General features: G+C 44.1%; 1 protein-coding gene across 6 annotated transcripts in view; it reads right to left on the bottom strand.

Annotated features, from left to right (window-relative positions):
* The window catches only part of SH3GL3 (SH3 domain containing GRB2 like 3, endophilin A3), a 159,855-nt gene that overhangs the window by 27,036 nt on the left and 112,782 nt on the right, over positions 1-20,037 (bottom strand). For all 6 annotated transcript variants that reach the window (XR_008657624.2, XR_008657625.2, XM_055277431.2 and 3 more), the window contains 4 exons: positions 19,562-19,695; positions 15,489-15,647; positions 4,849-4,952; positions 3,156-3,265 (listed from right to left, as the gene is read on the bottom strand). Coding sequence is in view for 4 of the 6 variants with exons in the window: in XM_055277431.2 (XP_055133406.2) it covers positions 3,156-3,265; positions 4,849-4,952; positions 15,489-15,647; positions 19,562-19,695 (507 nt within the window). In the remaining 2 variants the exon portion in view is untranslated. The remainder of the gene's footprint in view (positions 1-3,155; positions 3,266-4,848; positions 4,953-15,488; positions 15,648-19,561; positions 19,696-20,037) is intronic.

Here is a 20,037-nt window from a genome sequence, read left to right as displayed (position 1 = left end):
CCAGCACTTTGGGAGGCCAAGGCAGGCAGATCACAAGGTCAGGAGATCAAGACCGCGGTGAAAGCCTGTCCCTACTAAAAATACAAAAAATTAGCTGGGCACGGTATCGGGCACCTGTAGTCTCAGCTACTCGGAGAGGCTGAGGCAGGAGAATGGCCTGAACCCGGGAGGCGGAGCTTGCAGTGAGCCGAGATGGCGCCACTGCACTCCAGCCTGGGCGACAGAGCGAGACTCTGTCTCAAAAAAAATAAAAATAAATAAAATAAAAAAATAAAATAAATGTATACACATATACTCTGATAATTTTTAGTTTTAATAATGAGAAAATTCAGGGGGTCTGCCCATGTTTTCACACAGAAGTAGAGGTAACTACATTTGCCTTTTTAAAACCACATATGCATATTACCATTTTCTTTTTAAACAACAGACAAATATTACTCTGATAATTTCTGTTTTAAAATGAAAAAAAAAACCTTTAAGGATAGCAACAGGGTTGGAAGAAAATTCACACTGTGCAGCTTATATGAGCAATGTGTGTTTGAAAAGGCAATTGGACATCCATAGGCAAAATAAATGACTTAAGTCTCACATTTATACAAAATTAACACAAAGTGGATCATGACTTAAGAAAAAACATAGGAGAGGCAGGGTGTGGTAGCTCAACACCTGTAATCCCAGCACTTTGGGAGGCTGAGGCAGCCAGATCATTTGAGGTCAGGAGTTCAAGACCAGCTTGGCCAACATAGCGAAACCCTGTCTCTACTAAAAATACAAAAATTAGCCGGGCATTGTGGTGTGCGCCTGTAGTCCCAGCTACTCAGGAGGCTGAGGCAGGAGAATCGCTTGAACCTGGGAGGCGGAGGTTGCAGTGAACCGAGATTGCACCACTTTACTCCAGCCTGGGCTACAGAGTGAGACTCTGTCTCAAAAAAAAGAAAAAGAAAAGAAAAGAAAAGAAAATATTTATTATTTAGGGCTAGGCAAAGAATTCCTAGACTTCACACAATCTATAAAACTAAAAATGAATACATTGGACTTCATAAGAATTAAAAATTTTGATCTGTGAAAGACCCTATTAAGAGGATAAAAAATAAGCTACAGAGTGAGAGAATATATGTGCAAATCACATATATAGAAAGAAACTGTATTTAGAATAAATCAAGCATTCTCAGGACTCAACAGTAAAAATGTAAACAATCCAATTAGAAAATGGACCAAAGACATGAAGAACCATTTCACCAAAGAGGATACACAGATGACAAATAAACACATGAAAAGATACTCAACATCATTAGTCACTAAGGAAATGAAAATTAGACCCACAGTAAGATTAACTACACACCTATCAAAGTGGCTAAAATAAAAAACAGTGACAACACCAAATGCTGACAGGGATGTGGAGAAACCGGATCACTAATATATTGCTGGTGGGGATGTGAAATGGTAGCACAACTCTGAAAGATAGTTTGGGAATTTCTTTTCATTTACAAAAATAAATCCTTATGATAAAGATCTAAATATTAAGAAAAGATTATTCAAAGTAGTAGAAAACTGTAGAAGAATAACTTCAGGGATAGGAAGACTTTTCACAACAGGGCACAAAATGTAATCATGACAGGTCACAAAATGTAAAAGTCTTAAGCAAAAGATAGATGCATTTGACTACATCAAAATAAAAGCTTCTGTATACTAGCACAACTAAACAAAGCAAACAACAGCAAAAGCAACAAAGGGACAAGGCACTCCATAAACAAAGTTTAAAGATAAAGGACAAACTAGGAAAAAAATTATTAATATCCTCATATGGAAAGAGCTCCTATAAAACAATAAGACAAAGCAAACTACCCTCAAAAAACACAAATAAATGACATAAACAGACAATTCAGACATAAGGAAATACAAATTAAAATATAGTAAAGAAAGTTCACCCTCAGTAATAATCATGAAAATGCAAATTAAGACTGGATACCATTTTGTTCTCATAAGTGTTTGGCAGAAATGGAAGTCTACTGGCATGGGTGTGGGGAAGCAGGTGTTCATGCTTTAATAGTAGTATAGCCAGCACAGTGGATAAAGGATACTCACTGTAGCAAATAACTGGAAAAAACCTTAATGTCCGCCAATAGGGAAATGGTATAATAGAAAACTATGAAGCTGTTAAAACAGTGGGATAGACCTATATGCATGACAACTCCAAGAAACAGTGATACATTTTAAAAAGCAAACTGCCAAACAATATGCCTAGTATAATCTCGCATTTAAAAAACAGAAAAAAGGCTGGGTACAGTGGCTCATGCCTATAATCCCAGCGCTTCAGAAGGCCGAGGCAGAAGGATTGCTTGAGCCCAGGAGTTGCAGACCAGCCTGGGCAACAAAGTGAGACCTTGTCTCTACAAAAAATAAAAAAATTAGCCTGGCAGGGTCACATACGCCTGTAGTTCCAGCTACATGGGAGGCTGAGGCAGGAGGACTGCTTGAGCCCAGGAGGTCAAGGCTGCACCAAGCCATGTTCGTGCCATTGCACTACAGCCTGGGTGACAGAGCAAGACCTTAGCTCAAAAAAGAAAAAAATAAAAAACAGAAAAAAATCCAAAACGCTGTTTATGTGTATATCTATGTACATCAATAGATATAATAGTTATACCAAATTTTTAACAGTGTGAAGTGAACTGGGATGGTGTGGGTGATCACAAGAGACTATAGAATGACTTATACCATTAAATTTTTTTTCTGTTTATTTTACCAATTTTTTTCTGTTTGATTATTTTACTAAAAGACACATTTGCATCACTTGTGTAATAAAAAATAATGATGCAGCACTTAAGATAGTATCTAGCATATAGCAGTTGCTCAAAAATGCTAATTTCACTTAAAAATAAAGAAAATATTTTCAAAGAGTTAAAAACATAAAGGATGATGCAGCCATAATGGTTCTATGACCAAGGTTCTAAATGCCACATTATATAAGTGATAGAATTCTTCCCCAAGGAACAGAAAAAAAGGGCACATTTAGGGGAAAAGGGAATATACCAAACAACCAAAGAAAGATATCCAGGGTCTGTGTGTATTCACTGACCCAGAAACAAGCAGTAAATAAGTCTTTCTAGAAGTGCTTTACTAAAGGCACACTTAGCATATTAGAATGGTCAACTTACCTGTCGTCTTCGCTACAGAGGTGGTGGACACTCCATTGAGCTCACTAGAACTCCTTTTCACAGGCCTTGGCTTGTATTCTCGTCTGGGGACACTGGATGCAGCTGATATTCTGTAAGACACATCGTAAGATGAGCCAGACATCTGATGTTGAAAGCTTTCCAAACACACATTCTCTCTGCCTTGTTGAGCATAGGAACTTAGGTTACAGCCAGTGGTCATGAAAGGGATGATTTTTACACACTGACTCCTGAGTAGCCCGAAGTGATGGAGGTGATATCACAAATGTAGTTTTTCAACTCTCTATTTGAGCTTGTGAGTGAAATTCATCTTGAAGAAGACTAATTGGGCCAGCCATGGTGGCTCATGCCTGTAATCCCAGCACTTTGGGAGGCCAAGGTGCTCACCTGAGGTCAGGAGTTCGAGACCAGCCTGGCCAACATAGTGAAACCCCATCTCTACGAAAAATACAAAAATTAGCCAGGCATGGTGGTGGGTGCCTGTAATCCCAGCTACTCAGGAGGCTTATGCAGGAGAATCTCTTGAAACCAGAAGGCGGAGGTTGCAGTGAGCAGAGGTTATGGTGAGCCAAGATCGCGCCACTGCACTCCAGCCTGGGCAACAGAGCACGACTCCATCTCAGAACAAAACAAAACAAAAGACTAATTTTCTTCATCAAGTCTCTGAGGCATCCAGCAAGTGCCTGGGACGTGGTCAGTATCCAGTGATGGGAGCTGCCTTCTCCCTCACTCTACTCTTATAGATTACAATAGAATTATGAAAATATACTCCTGTCAGTAACAGGTAAACTATCTGTCTGCAGAAGTGGATGCTTCAGGGACTGAATACATCTTTGTCTTCCCTATGTAACTATGTCATTGATTTAAGTAAAAATCCCTCCAAATTTATGCATTACCATAATCCTGTGTAAAACAATTTTCTGTTATCAACCCTAATTTAAAAAGGGTATTTTAACCCAATATTTTAATAAATAGGGTTGCCATGCAGACTATATATAATATTACTAATTTTCAGAAAAGTATAGACTACATCTATGATTAAATTCACAAGGAACACAGAAACCTTTCTTTGACTGTTCAGAAGATACTTTTGACTCTTTCAATACCTGTCAATATTATGAACACAGCCTGAAATTTTTCAATATTTTGACTATTTCAATACCAGTCAATATTATGAACATATCCTGAAATTCATACTGGTGAAGTGAAAACATTATCTTTTTTTTTTTTTTTTTACAGATATTTACATATTTTCCATACAGCATCTCACTTTTTTCCATAGCTCTGGATGTTTTCCATCCCTCTGTGAATGGGGAGCTAAACTCTCATCAAATCAGCAATGAAGCCAGGGTAGTTCTGTAGGGGTTGATGTCCCAGGTGGGAGAGCAACTTTTGTTAGTTGCCCTAAACACAGGTCACAAAAAAAAGGGATTTAATGAAAAGAAAAAGGAGAAAAGCTGCCAGGTCCCTTTTCCCAGTTCTATCCTACCGGCCAAAGCCAGTACTTATTATCTCAGTCCCATCCCACATCCAACCATGAAAGCCAGTGAAAGAAAATTCAAAACAGAATGAGGCGGGGGAAGGGAAAGATGGAGAGATGCAGAGACAGACAGATGGATTTCAATAGATGTTACCTCCGCAGCCCTTGGCTTGTAAGAAACGTGGAGGTGCTTACCGCATGTGTAGCTTGCTCTGCAGCTCCTGCAGAATCTCTGTGGACTGTTTGTGATAGTCTAATGCTGCCTCTATGAACACAGCCAACTGGCTGACTTGTTCTACCTGCAGCAGAAGTGGAAAATTATTCCATGGAGGCCAGAGCCTGTGTAATGTCCACAGAGAGAGGAGACCAGCAACAAAGACCCAGCTTTGCAGGGAAGACCAGTGTCTGCCTCGGCTCTGGTCCATTTCATTTAATTTCATCTAAGAGCTCTGTATAATAATCATACAGGTCATGGTATGGAGCTATAAATGCTGGAAAAACATGTTCAAATTTATTTGTGATTATGAATTTGATTTAACTCAATAAAATGCCTGTTTTTCCAATTAGATGATGATTTTTCTCAGGAGATTTTCTATGCTATAAAGCTCATGGATCTGAAAACAGAGAGATAAAGCTCTTCCAGTTATAAATGAAGCCAATATTTAGCAAAGGAACTGCCTACTTAGTCAAGTGTCTCTACACTCACTTTCTAGCTAAGCCAAATCAAGACATTAAGTAAATTAAACAGTTAAGAACTGTAAATGAAACAGATAAGAAAGGGGGCCAGGGAGCAACATGCGAACGGGGGCAAAGATTTCCCTGTCCCCTATATGCGTTTTGTTGCTATCCACTCAACATATTTTCCCTGAAACATAGAGCTACAGGGAATGAACTATAAAGACACTGGCATCTCTGTTTCCCACAAATCAAGACATTCATGAAATTAATGACTAACTTACAATGAATTTTTTAAAGCTGTGTCTTATAAGAAAAACCTGGATGATATGGGGCTGTATAATTTGAGGAAGAGCAATCTAAGGAAGGCCTGAGAGCTTTCCTGCTCCCCCACGTCTGAGGGGCTGCTACAGGAAAGAGATTAATTAAGCTTATTTCTGAAAGCCCCAGAGGCAAGCTCCAGAGGGTTGAGGTGATTGGCCTCCCCCAGCAAGAATCCAGTCAACTCTAGAGCTGGACAAAGACACAAATCAAAATCAATCCTACACTTCCCAGGCTTCCCCAAAGCCTATGCATCATGTTCATACTTCATTTTGTACTCAGCTTTAGGGCAAAGTCTGCCTGCTGATTCATTTATACAATCTCACCCTGCCTAACCAACCGTGGACTTGTCAGCCTTCAAAGATCCAAGCTACTTTCATTTGTAGTTGCAAATCATTCTTTAGTTGCCTGTACTTAAATTTTTCTTACTCATTTATACTATTTTAAACACAGGCTCAACATGCATGTAAGATACACATGGAATTCCATGTGTGCCAAGCTGTGATCAGCATCCGAACAATGAAATCCTGTCGGGTTTCATTTACTTTACCATGCTCTGTGGCTGGAAAAGCAACAAGCCTAGCCTTAAATTTCCAAAAACCCAATAAACAAAACAAAGACAGCCTGGCCCCTACCAAATCCTAAGGATTTCTTAAATTTCATCTCTTTGGCTTTTACACGTACTTTTAAATAAGTCCAGGGCCATGGCCTAGCACAATCACAGTAGAATTTTTTACAGAAACAATTTTTCTTCCTTACAGTGCTAGAGTGGTGTGCTTGGTAAAATCTATGCCATGCCTCTCTGCCTTTAGTAAAATTTATTTGTCCTGTCTTATTAGCCACTTTAAAAAATGCTTGCATTTTATAATTTATTTTTAAAGAAATAGTGAAAGATAGCTAAATGAATATTTCTTGAAACATATTTGGGGTTGGGGAATGGGAAGGGGGCAAGGGGATTACCAGCTATCCTCTCTGTCGTGGCTAAAACACAAGGTGATGTAATCTAGAGATGCATTCGTAACTGCTCATTGGGTGGCTGACTTTGGGAAGGAAATGAATCCTGAAAACCCTTAAACCTTGGGAAACAATGGCAGCATTGCCCAATGCCTGCACCTAGTAGGTGCTCAGTACAAGTCCTGAAGGGCTGGCTACTAGGCTGTAAGTCTCTTGTTGACAGTGAGAACCAGGTGTGCTACGATAGATTACTTTCCTCTTGATTTCAGAAAATGGAAACTTCCAGCTGTCCCCCAGGTCATGAGCATTGAGCTGTGTGCTGGGGACCATGGGGACCAACACAGGTAGATTCAGCTTCCTGAACCATGATTAGAAATAAATACCTAGACAAGCAGAACCAAGATAAAGCAACAAACTCAGGCCTAGCAAGAGCCAAAACCTGACCAAAAGGTAAAACATTTCTTCCGTTGTTGGAATTTTAGCAGTCCATCTGTTGAATCAGAGAAAGTCACCTGGGATGGGAAGAAAGGCTTAATTCCACTTCCGGGTTGAGACCTGGGCTGACACTGTGCTGGTGCCATCTTGAAAGCAAAGTGTGACCTCACCCATGAAAATGTTCACATGATATACGCCAAGGAACTGGATTTCCAGAGAATCCACTCCCTTTTCTGAAAGTGAAGCACTCTAGCTCCTACAGATGGGCTCACACTCAGCTGATGTTTGAAGTGAGAAACTCATAATGCAAGTAAACTTCCATGTAGGTTAGAGGTCAAGGAGGCACAGGCCTCGGTGGTTGACAAATGTGTGAAGTGAGGGCTGTGAAGCTACTTGGGAGACATATAGAACCATAAAACCAGAGGGCGCCTGAGGTAGACAGAATCACGGAATCTGCAAAGATGTCCAAATCTTAATTCCCCAAACCTGCAAATATGTTACTTTACATAGCAAAAGGGACTTTGCGGTTACGATTGAGTTAAGGATCTTAACATGAAGAGATTATTTTGGAATGTCTGAATGGCTCAAGATAATCATGAGGTCCTTTAAGAGTGAGACAGGAGTGCCAAGGTCAGAGAAGATGTGACAATGGAAGCAGAGGTCAGAATGAGATATGTGAAGATGCTGTGCCGCTGGCTGTGAAGAGGGAGGAAGCGAAGAACGAGCCAAGAAATGCAGGTGGCCTGTGGAAGCTGGAAAAGGCTAAGAAGCAGCTTCTTCCTCTAGAGCCTCCAGAACAAACGTGGCCCTACCCACACCTTGATTTTAGGACTCTAGGCTGGAAGACAATAAATGTGTGTTGCTTTAAGCTACAGTTTGTGGTCATTTGTTATGGCCCCAATAGGAAACTGATACAGAACTGCTTTAGCCCATCTTCAAACTATGCAAAAACCTACAATGAGATTAGTGCTGCCCAGGGTCCCCCATTCATGGTGATGGGAGTTGTTGCCTGGAGACGCATAGGAACCAAGCTCAGGGGGTAATGGGCCCATCGTGGCTGGGCCTGGGGACTTCATTGTTGGTTTGGCTGTATCCCAGGGCTCCTCACCTTCTTCTGAGGGATAACCCCAAAACAGGAATTAACTCAATTTATTTCCCATGGCAGACTATACACAATACACAATCTACAAGTGACACGTGTGTCACCTGTGGATGCATTTCATTCCAAACCTCTCTTTAGCTGGAAACTAATGGATGATTAGCAGCATATATGGCCGTTGGGAACACCTTAGTCCTGGGGATGGAAACAGAGAATAGATGTCCCCAACTACAATGGATTAAGGATACTAGAAGTTTCTAGGAGTTGTGGAAACCCCAGGGACACGTGCATAAGATCTGAGCTATTAGCCTGGCCTTGTGGGCCAACTGCAAAGGGCTTAAGCTGTACCCAAAGGAAGAACGGCTCAAAGGACTACGTATTGTAACAAAGGCTGTCTTAGGCCAACTCTGCAAGAGGACTATGGAAACTGGGGTGCCTAGAAGGAGCAGGGCTGGGAACCCTCCTCCTCTGACTCTTTAGCAATCCCTTACCAGGGGACTTGGTGAGCAGCCGGGTGAGTAAGTAGAGAGTAGCACACCCTGAAGCCCATGGCGAGGACAGAGAGAGAACTGTGATGTGAGTAGCTGATGCCTGTCCAGACTCCTGGGGTCTGCAAGTGTGTTTGGCATGCATAAATAAAGAAGTGTACATCTTCAAAAGACGACAAGCCATTCTCTTTCACAACTGAAATGGCACATTTCCCATAGAGGTCATCTTCAATTTACAGTGTAATAATACCAGTAATTTCTTGCTCTATCATATCAAAGATCTCTACTCTTTTTGGATTCCTCAGAGAAGCTATGGAAAATTTCTCATGAACTTTGCAGTCTTGGTCATAAACAGATGCCTTTTCCAATGGGGCAAAAGCCTTTATTCAGAGTTTCTGAGAAAGTTTGAGTAAGGCAATTAAATTAATAACATGGATAATAATCCCTTACACTTTTATTCTCCACTTTATCCTTCTAAAGAATTTCTCAAATGCAGTTGTTAATTTGCCTGATACCAGTCAGGTGAAATGATTTTCCCACAGGCTTAGCAGAAGCAAAATCAGAAACAGAATTCAGGTATCTCACGCCTTGCTGGGTATGCTTTCTACAAGTCCAGTACTTCCTAATGCATCTTATTCCACACATTACAGTCCCTGAAACATTAGTAATAATATAATAACGTGACGGAATTCTGTGGTCCAATAAGTTTGGTAAACTGCCAACTGTATTTTCTCTTAGGAACCGCTTAGAGATTAATCTTTCATACTATCAAATAAAGACTGAAAAGTCTTGTGATAAAGAAACTTTTTAGTTTTATTTAACCCAGGGTTTCCCAAACTTATTTGACCACAGAGACATTATTAATGCAAAACACACTAACATCCCATGGAACGGATTTTGGAAAATGCTACTCTAGACCAATGGAAAGACCCCAGGAATCTGGAATCTAGTAATTCCACTGGTCTTGGGAACCCATGTATGGAGGGAGGATCCCGTAGCTGGGGAATGTATACCAAGAGAGCCAGTACTGCCGGTGCCTGGACTCACTGGACTGAAATAGGCACCTTCTATGGAATATCTCTGATTTCTGCTAATGTCAAAGACCTACATTTGCTAATAGTAAGCTGTGAGGAATAAACTTCTCTGCAAAGACAGAAGAGGTGACAGTGTGTTAACAAGCCTATGGGTGATACAGTGTTCCCAAGATACGGCAATGAAAGCTGGTAACCAGTCTGCTGACTTTCCCACACTTTCCTTCAACAGGAGGGCTGCCCTGGGTACTTCTCAGGACCCTGCCTTGGCCTGGCGAGAAATCGGTCATGGGACTGCCCCTCTTGGATCCCTGGAAAGTTGGAGAACCAAAACACCTCCTGGCTTGCATCACTGCCTATAGAATAACGACGCTGCTCAGCCTCAGGCAAGATGTGAAGAGATGGTCAATGTCTCCAACCCAGCTCCCACTCACAAGACAACCAAAGGCTACGGTGTGGGGCCGAAGGAGACTCTTCTTCATTCTCCCATTCCCAGTTCTGCCAAAAATAGATGAGAAAATAGATAAAACCTGTGCTTAGGAATGTTAGAGTGAGCACGTCATGTCTCTCTACCTCTCCTTCCTTTGGTGATTCATCTAACGAGTGAGATTGCGGGAGTGGCACCCACTTGGCCCTAATAACCAGGGTATCTAGACACTGCAAGGAAAGGCAGTAGCAGCCTGGCTCTGGGCTCTGGATTTCTCAAGAAAGTGGGTTTGTGAAGTGGCCACAAGATCATGTGTCATCTGGCTTTGTGGTCTCTGCACCCGCTGTCTCTGCAGGGGCTCCAAGGTCTAGATTTCAGGCCAGGAATAGCTCATTGGATTTCTACTGTGGGCCCAGGCCCAAGCTGCCCCTTCCAACATGGCTTTCTAGAGAGCCCTGCTCGCTGAGCAAGCGGCTGATGTGTGATCTCGTGTGGCTCCCCCGGTTTGTTTCTCAGTTGGGAGAATGCAGAGGTGAGGACAGATGAACAACCACACCCTGGAAATCCCTGCAAATGGCCTGTTGGCCAGAAAACCCTAGGAAGTATTACATCTGGAGACCCAGGAAAGACCAAGTCTGTTAACTCCAGTCAGGGTTCTCCTCACATCAGTCAGAGCTTTGGCAAACAGTTTCTTTTGAGGCATTCCCCGGTGAAGCTTTTATTGTGTCTTAGCCAGAATGATGAGACATGAGGGCTGGAGAAGGCATCAGCTCTTCCCCCAGGGTGAGATTTTGGTCTTTGAATTGTCAGTGCCAAACAGAGATGGACAGGTAGCACCACAGCACCAAGCACACCCATCTCAGAGGATTTCCCTTCATTTGCTTCTCTGCTTATTCACTTTCTCTTTGGAACAAATGCTTCTAGGTCCTCTCGCCAGGCCCTCCTCTTCCTCCTCTTGTGGATGAGGCTGGGGGTGCTCCCTAGTTAGTAGGATGGGTTGCTCTGCCTCAGTCACTGGCTCTGCAGGGTTGAGGCCAGCAAGGCTCCCACTCACCCAGCTTCAGCATCTCAGGCTGTGTCTGGGTGGTGAGACAGGTTGGCTCTCCCCTAGAGCTGGCTGTCATCCACCGAAGGTGCAAGGAGGAGAAAGTGCCAACAAGACTTTAGGCCCAGGCCATGTCCTTCAGCACAGTTGGCCAGGAGGTCTGTATATTACAATTTTCAAGCATTCTCATCAGTTAAAGAGATGTCCCTTGATTCCAATCCAGCTTTTTTGTCACTTCCTCCATTGGTCAGAACCCAAAGGGTGAATGGCTGTGACTGACATCCCCAAACTTCCCACCACCGTAACAGAAGCACGTCCTACTTGTGTCTGGAGGAAGTGTCAGGGCCTCTGCTGCCTGCCACCAGGCTTCCCTTGCAGCCACTCATTTGACAGTTTGTGCACCTTGTCTCCAGCAGGTACCAGATCAGGTAGAAACACCATCCAATCCATCAGGCAGCAGCACCCGAAGATCCACTGTGTTTGACATAGCGATTAGAATAGGTCCCAGCCATCTTTAGTTTCTGCCAGGAAATCCACCCCTCCCCAGCCATCCTGAAGCACAGCTCCTCATGCAGGACTTCCCCACCAGGAAAGGAAGCAACATGGCAACAAGAGGTTGAGTGACCAAGGTTGGACGTGCGGGTTTTGACTCAGAGGGAGCAGGAAGCCAGAGTCCCATGGGCTACAGGGCCACCAGCTCTGGCCTGGTTGTTGGAGATGGGCCAAACACAGGGCCAAGGGTTTAATGTATGCCCCATCCACCATGTATTGGCATTTTGTCTTTCTCCCAACTAGTCACATTCTCTGTTTATCCCCAAGCACCAGGCAGTATCGGCATTGGCATGTCAGGTCCAAGGAGTGACTAGCAGGAGATTTTTCTCTACCTTGTCTGGTCAACAGGAGAGGATGTCAGACCACCTGGCTACGGCACAGACACACTGACATGGAAAAGGATGAGGTGGTGCCCTCTGATCTAACTGCTGTTGACCCCAAGAAGAGAGTAAGATGGGCTTCTGAAGGCTACACAATCACCTCTGAGTCTCCTCAGCTATAAACCTGGGTAGGAAAAAAGGCAAACGCACGTGCACCATGACAGGGACCATCAACAGCACCCCCTTAGCTTCTTTATCATGCGGTGTCAGTGAATGGTAGCTCTTGTCATTGTCATCATCATTATCACCACTGTCTTTATCATTATCACTATCACCACCACTACCGCAAGAACCAGCAGCCAGGGCACACCTAGTAGCCACTGCAGCTACAGATGGCAGGAAGGAAGACGGAGGGAGGAAGGGAAGAGCCTAGTTCCTGGGCAGCCTGGGCGGCCCATCTCCGTTTCATAACACTGGTCTTCTCCCACCTCAATGGCAGAAGTAGAAGCCAGACAACCCCTCCTTGTGAAGGTGAAGATCCCAGGATCCAGGCTGAGGGAGCAGCCCCGACTCCCCAGAGCTGAACAGGGGAAACCTCCACTCACCTGCAGGTCAATTTCCCACAGGAAGCCTTGGAGGAAACACTGCAACCAGGCCCGAGCAAGGCCAGCACCAGGGCCCCTGCGGAGCTTGGGCTAGGAACCAGCTCTTACTTCTGCTGGGGCAGGGTGGGAAGGCTTAACCCATTTGTGACAGGCAGAATACGTGTCACTGTCAAAACATGGACAAATGATTGAGCTTTTATAATGAAGGGATCCTTTTTGACTTTTGACTGATACTGAGGGGGAAAACTGAGGTCTCTTGGGTCAACCGCTAAGGCTGGCGTGGCTGAGACAGGCTTCCCTCACGGAGCACTTCGCAAAAACCCATCATTGTGGTTCTCACATGAAGGTAATGAATGGAACAAATGGGTCAGACGGCACATCTGACACACAAGACACAATCTCAGAGTTTAAGCCATGAATGGGCCTAGAGCCAGCAGGGCAACATTCCATATGGCCCCACAAGGAGTATCTGATACATGTCACACTTCAAATACATTTTCTAAAGACTTCAAAACAATACAGCAATCTGAAACAAAACAAAATCGCTGTTGCTTGGGGACAATTTCAAGAGGAAATTTATATATTTAAAGAAAAACAGAGATACCAAACTGTCACACCTCCTCCTATTTCCCCAAAAAAATGTAAAAAAATAAAATAATTAAGAAACACAGTAGGCCGGGCGCGGTGGCTCACGCTTGTAATCCCAGCACTTTGGGAGGCCGAGGCGGGCGGATCACGAGGTCAGGAGATCAAGACCACGGTGAAACCCCGTCTCTACTAAAAATACAAAAAAATTAGCCGGGCGTGGTAGTGGGTGCCTGTAGTCCCAGCTACTTGGAGAGGCTGAGGCAGGAGAATGGCGTGAACCCGGGAGGCGGAGCTTGCAGTGAGCCGAGATTGCGCCACTGCACTCCAGCCTGGGCGACAGAGCGAGATTCCGTCTCAAAAAAGAAAAAAAAAAAAAAAAAGAAACACAGTAGAGTGTACTTTTCAGGCCTCAGTGGTTTAATAGGCATGGGAAATTTCAAATTGGCATTTCCAGTTGGGAGAATAGATTCTCTGGGATGAATGTCTTGTCAGTATTGGACATAATTCCTCCGCACATCACCATGGTAAATAAAAGGTGCTCAATGCATTTTGACTTGACTCAAAAGATGTAAGACCTCAGTGTACCTTTAAATAAACTGTTGTAAGTACAACATGGTCTTGAGGATAAATAAACCTCCTGACTTGTTCCCACAGGTTTAAAAACTTAACAATTAGGTCCCATACTAATGCTGGGGCTGAAACAGCTCCTGGCATCGCTGAAGCCAGGCTGAGGGCAGGGGCTCAGGAGGGAGGCAGGTGGCTAACACCTCTTCCACTCAGGCAGTCAAAGTGCCAATGGCCCCTTAAATCCAAGGCCCAGCAGGGAGGCCACCCCCAGCTGCGTGTTGTCTGGTCAGGAGTCACCGTCCTCCTTAATTCCATTTCATTTGACTTTACTTGGACAAATCAAATCAAAGCAAATGGCACAAACCACAGTACAATAGAAGATCGGCACTTCTGAGGGATAAGATCTGAGACCTTCACAATTCCCGAGCCTACAAGCACCACTATGGAACAGCTGAAAAATTCAGGTCATGCTTTTGTGTCCTGAATGTGGGCTATGACAGGTAAAGGCGCCAGAGAGCTGGGGGATGACAGCAGCTCTCCGTCCCCCAGCTAAGAGAGCTGCTCGCCCTTAACCGTCTGCCTTGCCAAGTACTTTTCAGTCTTAGCAAAATGGCAAATTACCACATGACCTGGACTTTCCATTCTCCTGTGAAACCACAAATGCTATGGCCTCACATACAAAAGCCAGTCTACTTAGCAATCTTCAGAGACAACCTCTGAAGCAATCCTGGGATAAACAGGACTCCTCAAGATTTAAGATATTGAGTCAGGGGCTGGGTGTGGTGGCTCACACCTGTAATCCCAGCACTTTGGGAGGCTGAGGCAGGTAGATGGCTTGAGCCCAAGAGTTCATGACCAGCCTTGGCAACATGGTGAAACCCCCATCTTGACAAAAAATTATCCGGGTTTGGTGGCATGCCTGTGGTCCCAGCTATCCAGGAGGCTGAGGTGGGAAGATCGCTTGAGCCTGGGAGGTTGAGGCTGCAGTGAGTCACAATCGTGCCACTGCACTCCAGCCTGGGCAACAGAGTTAGACCCTGTCTCCAAAAAAAGATGTGAGTCAGGGCTTGCCAGATGTCTGAAGCAATCAATCTCTGAGGCAGGAGATAGAAGAAAACTCTAGAAACTTGCTTAACAACTAAGGCTTTAGAGCAAGTTTGTCCAACCTGTGGCCCACAAGCCGCATGTGGCCCAGGATGGCTTTGAATGTGGCCCAACACAAATACATAAACTTTCTTAAAACATTATGAGATTGGACGGGGGTGGTGGCTCACCTTTAATCCCAGCACTTTGAGAGGCCCAGACGGGCGGATCACGAGGTCAGGAGACCGAGACCCTCCTGGCCAACATGGTGAAACCCTATCTCTACTAAAAATACAAAAATTAGCTAGGTGTGGTGGTGCGTGGCTGTAATCCCAGCTACTCAGAAGGCTGAGACATGAGAATCACTCGAACCAAGGAGATGGAGGTTGTAGTGAGCCAAGATGGTGCCACTGCACTCCAGCCTGGTGACAGAGCGAGACTCTGTCTCAAAAAAAAAAAAAATTATGAGTTTTTTTTTTTTAAGCTCATCAGCTATTGTTAGTATTAGTGTATTTTATGTGTGGCCCAGGGAAGCCAAAAGATTGGACACTCCTGCTTTAGAGTTTTTCAACATGTTAATCATAGTCATATATTCAATGTTTCATTCATTTACATTAAAATCTCCTATTTGGTTTAAATACTTACATCATTTTCTAAAAAGTTAAACATGCTTCTTTCAGCCAACTCCTTTGACTCTTCAAATTTTTCTACCGCTTGTCTGACTTCTTCGTCTGGTATCTTACCTACTCGCTTCTTTTTATAATCGTAATCCAGGCGGCGGCCTTCCAGCTTTTTCAGGTGATGCTAAAAAAAGAGAATGGAGTCCCTCAGAGAGGCGCTACATTCAAAACCTGGCACAAAAAATTATTTCTATTAAAATGGTCACTGCCTTTTCTCGGCCTAGATTCCAGAGGGCAGCAACCCACCTTACACTGCTGTTGGGAGCACCTCAGCACCTGATGGAGGCTCCCCTCACTTCAGGTGCTCAAAGAATATTTGTGGGATGAATGAATGAATGAATGGACAGATGGGTGATAGAATAAACGAGTGTCTGTATGGAACGTAAAGATGCAGTAGCCATGCTCAGATATTATTTTCCAATGTTCTTTATACGATCCCTCACTTCAGCCTTCTTAATGTCCAGATAATTTCTAACCAGGTTAACCAAACAAAATACAGTAGGAACATTTCTTTTGGCACTGTTGTCAACTGCTAAGTAGTAGACTATAAAATCACCAATTTCTACAATCCCTTAGAATATTAACGGATCTCCATAAAGTTCCCAAACAATCAAGAAATAAGTTGCATAAAACACTGTTAATGAATGCAAAGGGGAGAGATTCACAGACAACCTCTGAAACAGTAAAATTTCTAAATATTATAACCCCTTTAACAAAATATAACAGTTAAAACTGTCCACTCATGGAACAGGCTGCCTTGCATGACAGTAGGTTTCCTGTCACAGTTTGTGTCCAAGCAGAGAGACCCCGTGTCAGAAACAGTGTTGAGTGGGATAGCTATACAGGACAAGGGAGGGGTCCCTGGAGAGTTCATGGCTATAATCCTCGGAAATCAGATACTGGGCATCAAAAGTGTATGTAGAAACTGATCATCCCACTGAAGCACGGGGATAGCTTGCACTATTCATTTTAGCAGGAAGCACTGCTTCTAACTTCCATGACTCGGTGAAAAGAGCACACAAGACCCAGAGAGTCAGAAGCATCTCTCTCCTATGCTCTGTGACTTTGGGCTGGTCCCTAATCCCTCTGTACCTCTACATGAACACCTGAAAGTCAGCCATATGTCAAATGAACAGGCTCCTGACCCCTGATTTCTGAGCGACTACACAGAGTATAGCTGAGACTATGAAAGGCTTCCTAAACCTTGGACTCAACTTTCCATCATCCACATAATTTAAGTTTAGATTTACAGTTCTATATCAAACAGCAGCTGAGTAACAAGATGGCATTTAGAAAATTATTTTGTTGCATAGAGAACTGCAACATTTCAGAATAAGTGTATTTTACACATTTCACCCACTTACTACTCAGGACCACATATGTGTCTGTGGTTGGCCAGGTGGAGGAGTAATGCTGACTTTTCATATGATCTTCCTCCATGATGACAGCACAAGAAGAAATAAAACTTGCTATATGTCAGCAAAGGAGGCATTTGGTTTTACAACTGTGCATTTGGGGGAGATGTTTTGGCATCCCCAGAACCCAGACTGTCACTTCTCTAGAATCAACCATTCAAAAATAATTTGTAAAAACATCTCCTGTACCCCACCAACATATGCACCTACTACGTACCCACAAAAATTAAAATTAAAAAAATAAAATAATGTGTGAGCACAAACCACGTGGCAGGCTTGTGACTACAAGGAACAAACCACGATCCCTCACCCCGAGGAATGGACTGCCCAACATGAGCAAAAGGTAAGCAACAGTGCTCGTGGCACAGGGGCACAGAAGGGATACCCCACAGAGTCTAGCGAAAGAACAAACAGCTTCCCAAAGGAAAGCACATCCAAGCTGAGGGGTGAGGTGACTCAGCCAGGAGAAGGAGTGAAAAGGCAAAGACAGCAAATAGTGAGAAAGCACAAAGCAAAACATCACCAGGGAGCTGGAAATAATTCGGTGAGGCTGGGCGGAGTTCACGTGGGGAAGGGGTGGCAATAAGGCCACAGAGGAAAGGAGGGGCCAGGCTGTGAAGGGCTGAGGGGCTGTATCTTCACCCCACTGCCAGTGGGCAGCCAGGAAGGTTTGCAGCTCAGAAAGGGTGCCCTGGCTGTGGGCTGGAGAAGGGACAGGAGGGAGTGAGATGTGACGCCAGGAGTCAAGGGCAGCTGTGCTGATGTGTATAAATGTTAACAGGAAGAAGCCAACAGACAGAAAGGGAAAGAATGAAGATACAGCAGAGAGGACGATGGATGTCACAATGGCCCTGAGGAGGTGAGAGGTGACAGACCCTGTGGCCCAGAGGAGGACTGGCTTGAGAGCAACAGGCACGTGTTTCCCCTGAGATGGAAGAAGAGGATGGTATGAGTGTTGAGGCCAAGAGGTGTGCAGGTGGGGAGAGGGATATTTAGGAAGCTCCTGAACGGGTGCTTTCATTTCTCACTCAAACTTCCTGAATTCTCCCTCATACCCTTTGCTTTCAGCAGAAACTCTAAATGCATTGCCTGGACAGGCATCCAGGGCTTTCCATGACTCTCAGCCTTTCCTCCCTCCATAGCACCCCTGCCCCCACACAGCCGATCCCCTGGCCATACCACACAACCGAGGTTCCCGAGCCTGCCTGCTCTCACAGCCCTGGCCCTCTGGTCAGCTTATGCTGGATATTTTGCCACCCCAGTCTCCCAGTCTGCATGGCCAGGTTCTCCTCCTCTGAGAAGCCTTCCCTGACCCAGCCAGGCTGAAGGAGATACCTCTCCTTCGCGTCCCTGGGCTCATCTCTCCAACAACTGTCAAAGTGCATGCTATCTGTTGATTTGTCTCTCTACCCTACACCTGTGAGCTTCACGTGGGCATGCACCAGGTCTTGTTTAGCCACATATGGCCAGTGCCCACCACCACTGTAGCAGGGCAGAGCAGGCTGTCTATACACAGTTGATGGATGAATAAATAAATCAGTGAATGAACAAAGGAAGAACCAATAATCTGACATCCATCAGTGCCTTCTCTGGCCCCTGGAATATGGAGCCACCTCAAGGCCCACGGTCCAAGCAGGGAAGGCCACCCAAGCTCACACATCCCACCAGCCTCATCTCTGTCACATAGGCTAGACCAGTGGGGGATCACACTTCCCCCTCGAATTCTGGAAAGGATGGGCTGGAACAGTGGTTTCTGAACATTAGCGTGCATCAGAATCACCTGGAGGACTTTATAAAACACAGACTTGCTGGGCTTCACCCACAAGATTTCTGATTCAGGAGATAAGGGATGGGGCCCAAGAATTTGCATTTCTCACAAGTGATGCTGATGTTGCTGGTCCAGGGACCACACTTTGAGAATCAATAGGTCTGATGAAGGGAAAACAGGATATGCCCAAGGCTCAAATGACCTCCAAGCTGAGATCATGCTGAAGGCACCTGGAGGAACATCTTCTGTACATATCCGTGAGAGGGTGCTTGTACCTCCAGAGTAGAAGTCCCTGGTGGGGTAGAAGTTTCGGGGCTGTTTTTGCACATCTACAAAAATGCCACCATGCAAGTGGCATGCAATTACCTCCAGGTACCTGAAAATTCCCATGCATGCCATTTTTAACAGTATTCCAAATGAAAAATTCAAGTTCTAGGTATTGATCTTCTTGAGAAGTAATGGAAAATAATGACTTCTTGAGAAGTAATGGAAAATAATGGCAATGCATCAAAACATGCAACTATGGTACGATTTTGAAAATAAGAAATCTACTATAAAGTTATGTAATTAATTTGTTTAGCCTGGCTTAGAGCTGGCTTCAACTAAATACAGAATTTCCAGCTGATAGAACATGGCTTACATTCCCTCCCATTATCCTGCTTCATCTCCAGGGCAGATAGGGCTAATGGATCCTGGCACTCTTTCCCAGTGAGCCCAGGAAAATAGAACTGAGTTATTTTTACCCTACCCACAAGCATCATAAGATGATGCTTTCAGTGAGTCCCATTCTAGTGATTTCAAATATAAACATCAGCTTATGTAGCAACAGGTATATTTATACCCTGGAAGACTTACCCCAATCTCTTTTAAATCTTTATCTTGTAGTAACTGAAGTGGATCAATAAAAGTTTGCTTTACATTAATATCAAGAGAGTCTTTCACCTCAGCCATTAGCTTCATGGATTCACCAACTTCTACCAACGCATTGCCTTGAATAGAAAACATAAATACAAAAGGTTCTTTGGGAACACTACTCCAGGTTAACAGTGCTATTTATTTCATTCTTTACCAAAAGTTTGTGGATGATGGTGTAGCAAGGTCCTTGCTCCAGGACCTCTGAATCCTGGATCAGAATGAAAAAGAAAAAGCAAGGCTTCCTATTTTCTGTATTTTCCTCTTTATGTTCTGCACTTTCACCACCACAGAAAATACAACTGAGGCTAGCAGACCAAAGTACTTACCATTTGGACCACTAGATGGGGATAAAGATCCTTTCTAAAAAACTGGTAATTTGGGAAACTGGCACGGAGGGTTCCTTAGAAGCTTGAGAA

The sequence above is a fragment of the Symphalangus syndactylus genome, chromosome 5 (genome assembly GCF_028878055.3).
Source record: "Symphalangus syndactylus isolate Jambi chromosome 5, NHGRI_mSymSyn1-v2.1_pri, whole genome shotgun sequence".
In the NCBI taxonomy this organism is placed as follows: domain Eukaryota; kingdom Metazoa; phylum Chordata; class Mammalia; order Primates; family Hylobatidae; genus Symphalangus; species Symphalangus syndactylus.
This window is presented reverse-complemented; position numbering and strand designations above follow the sequence as displayed.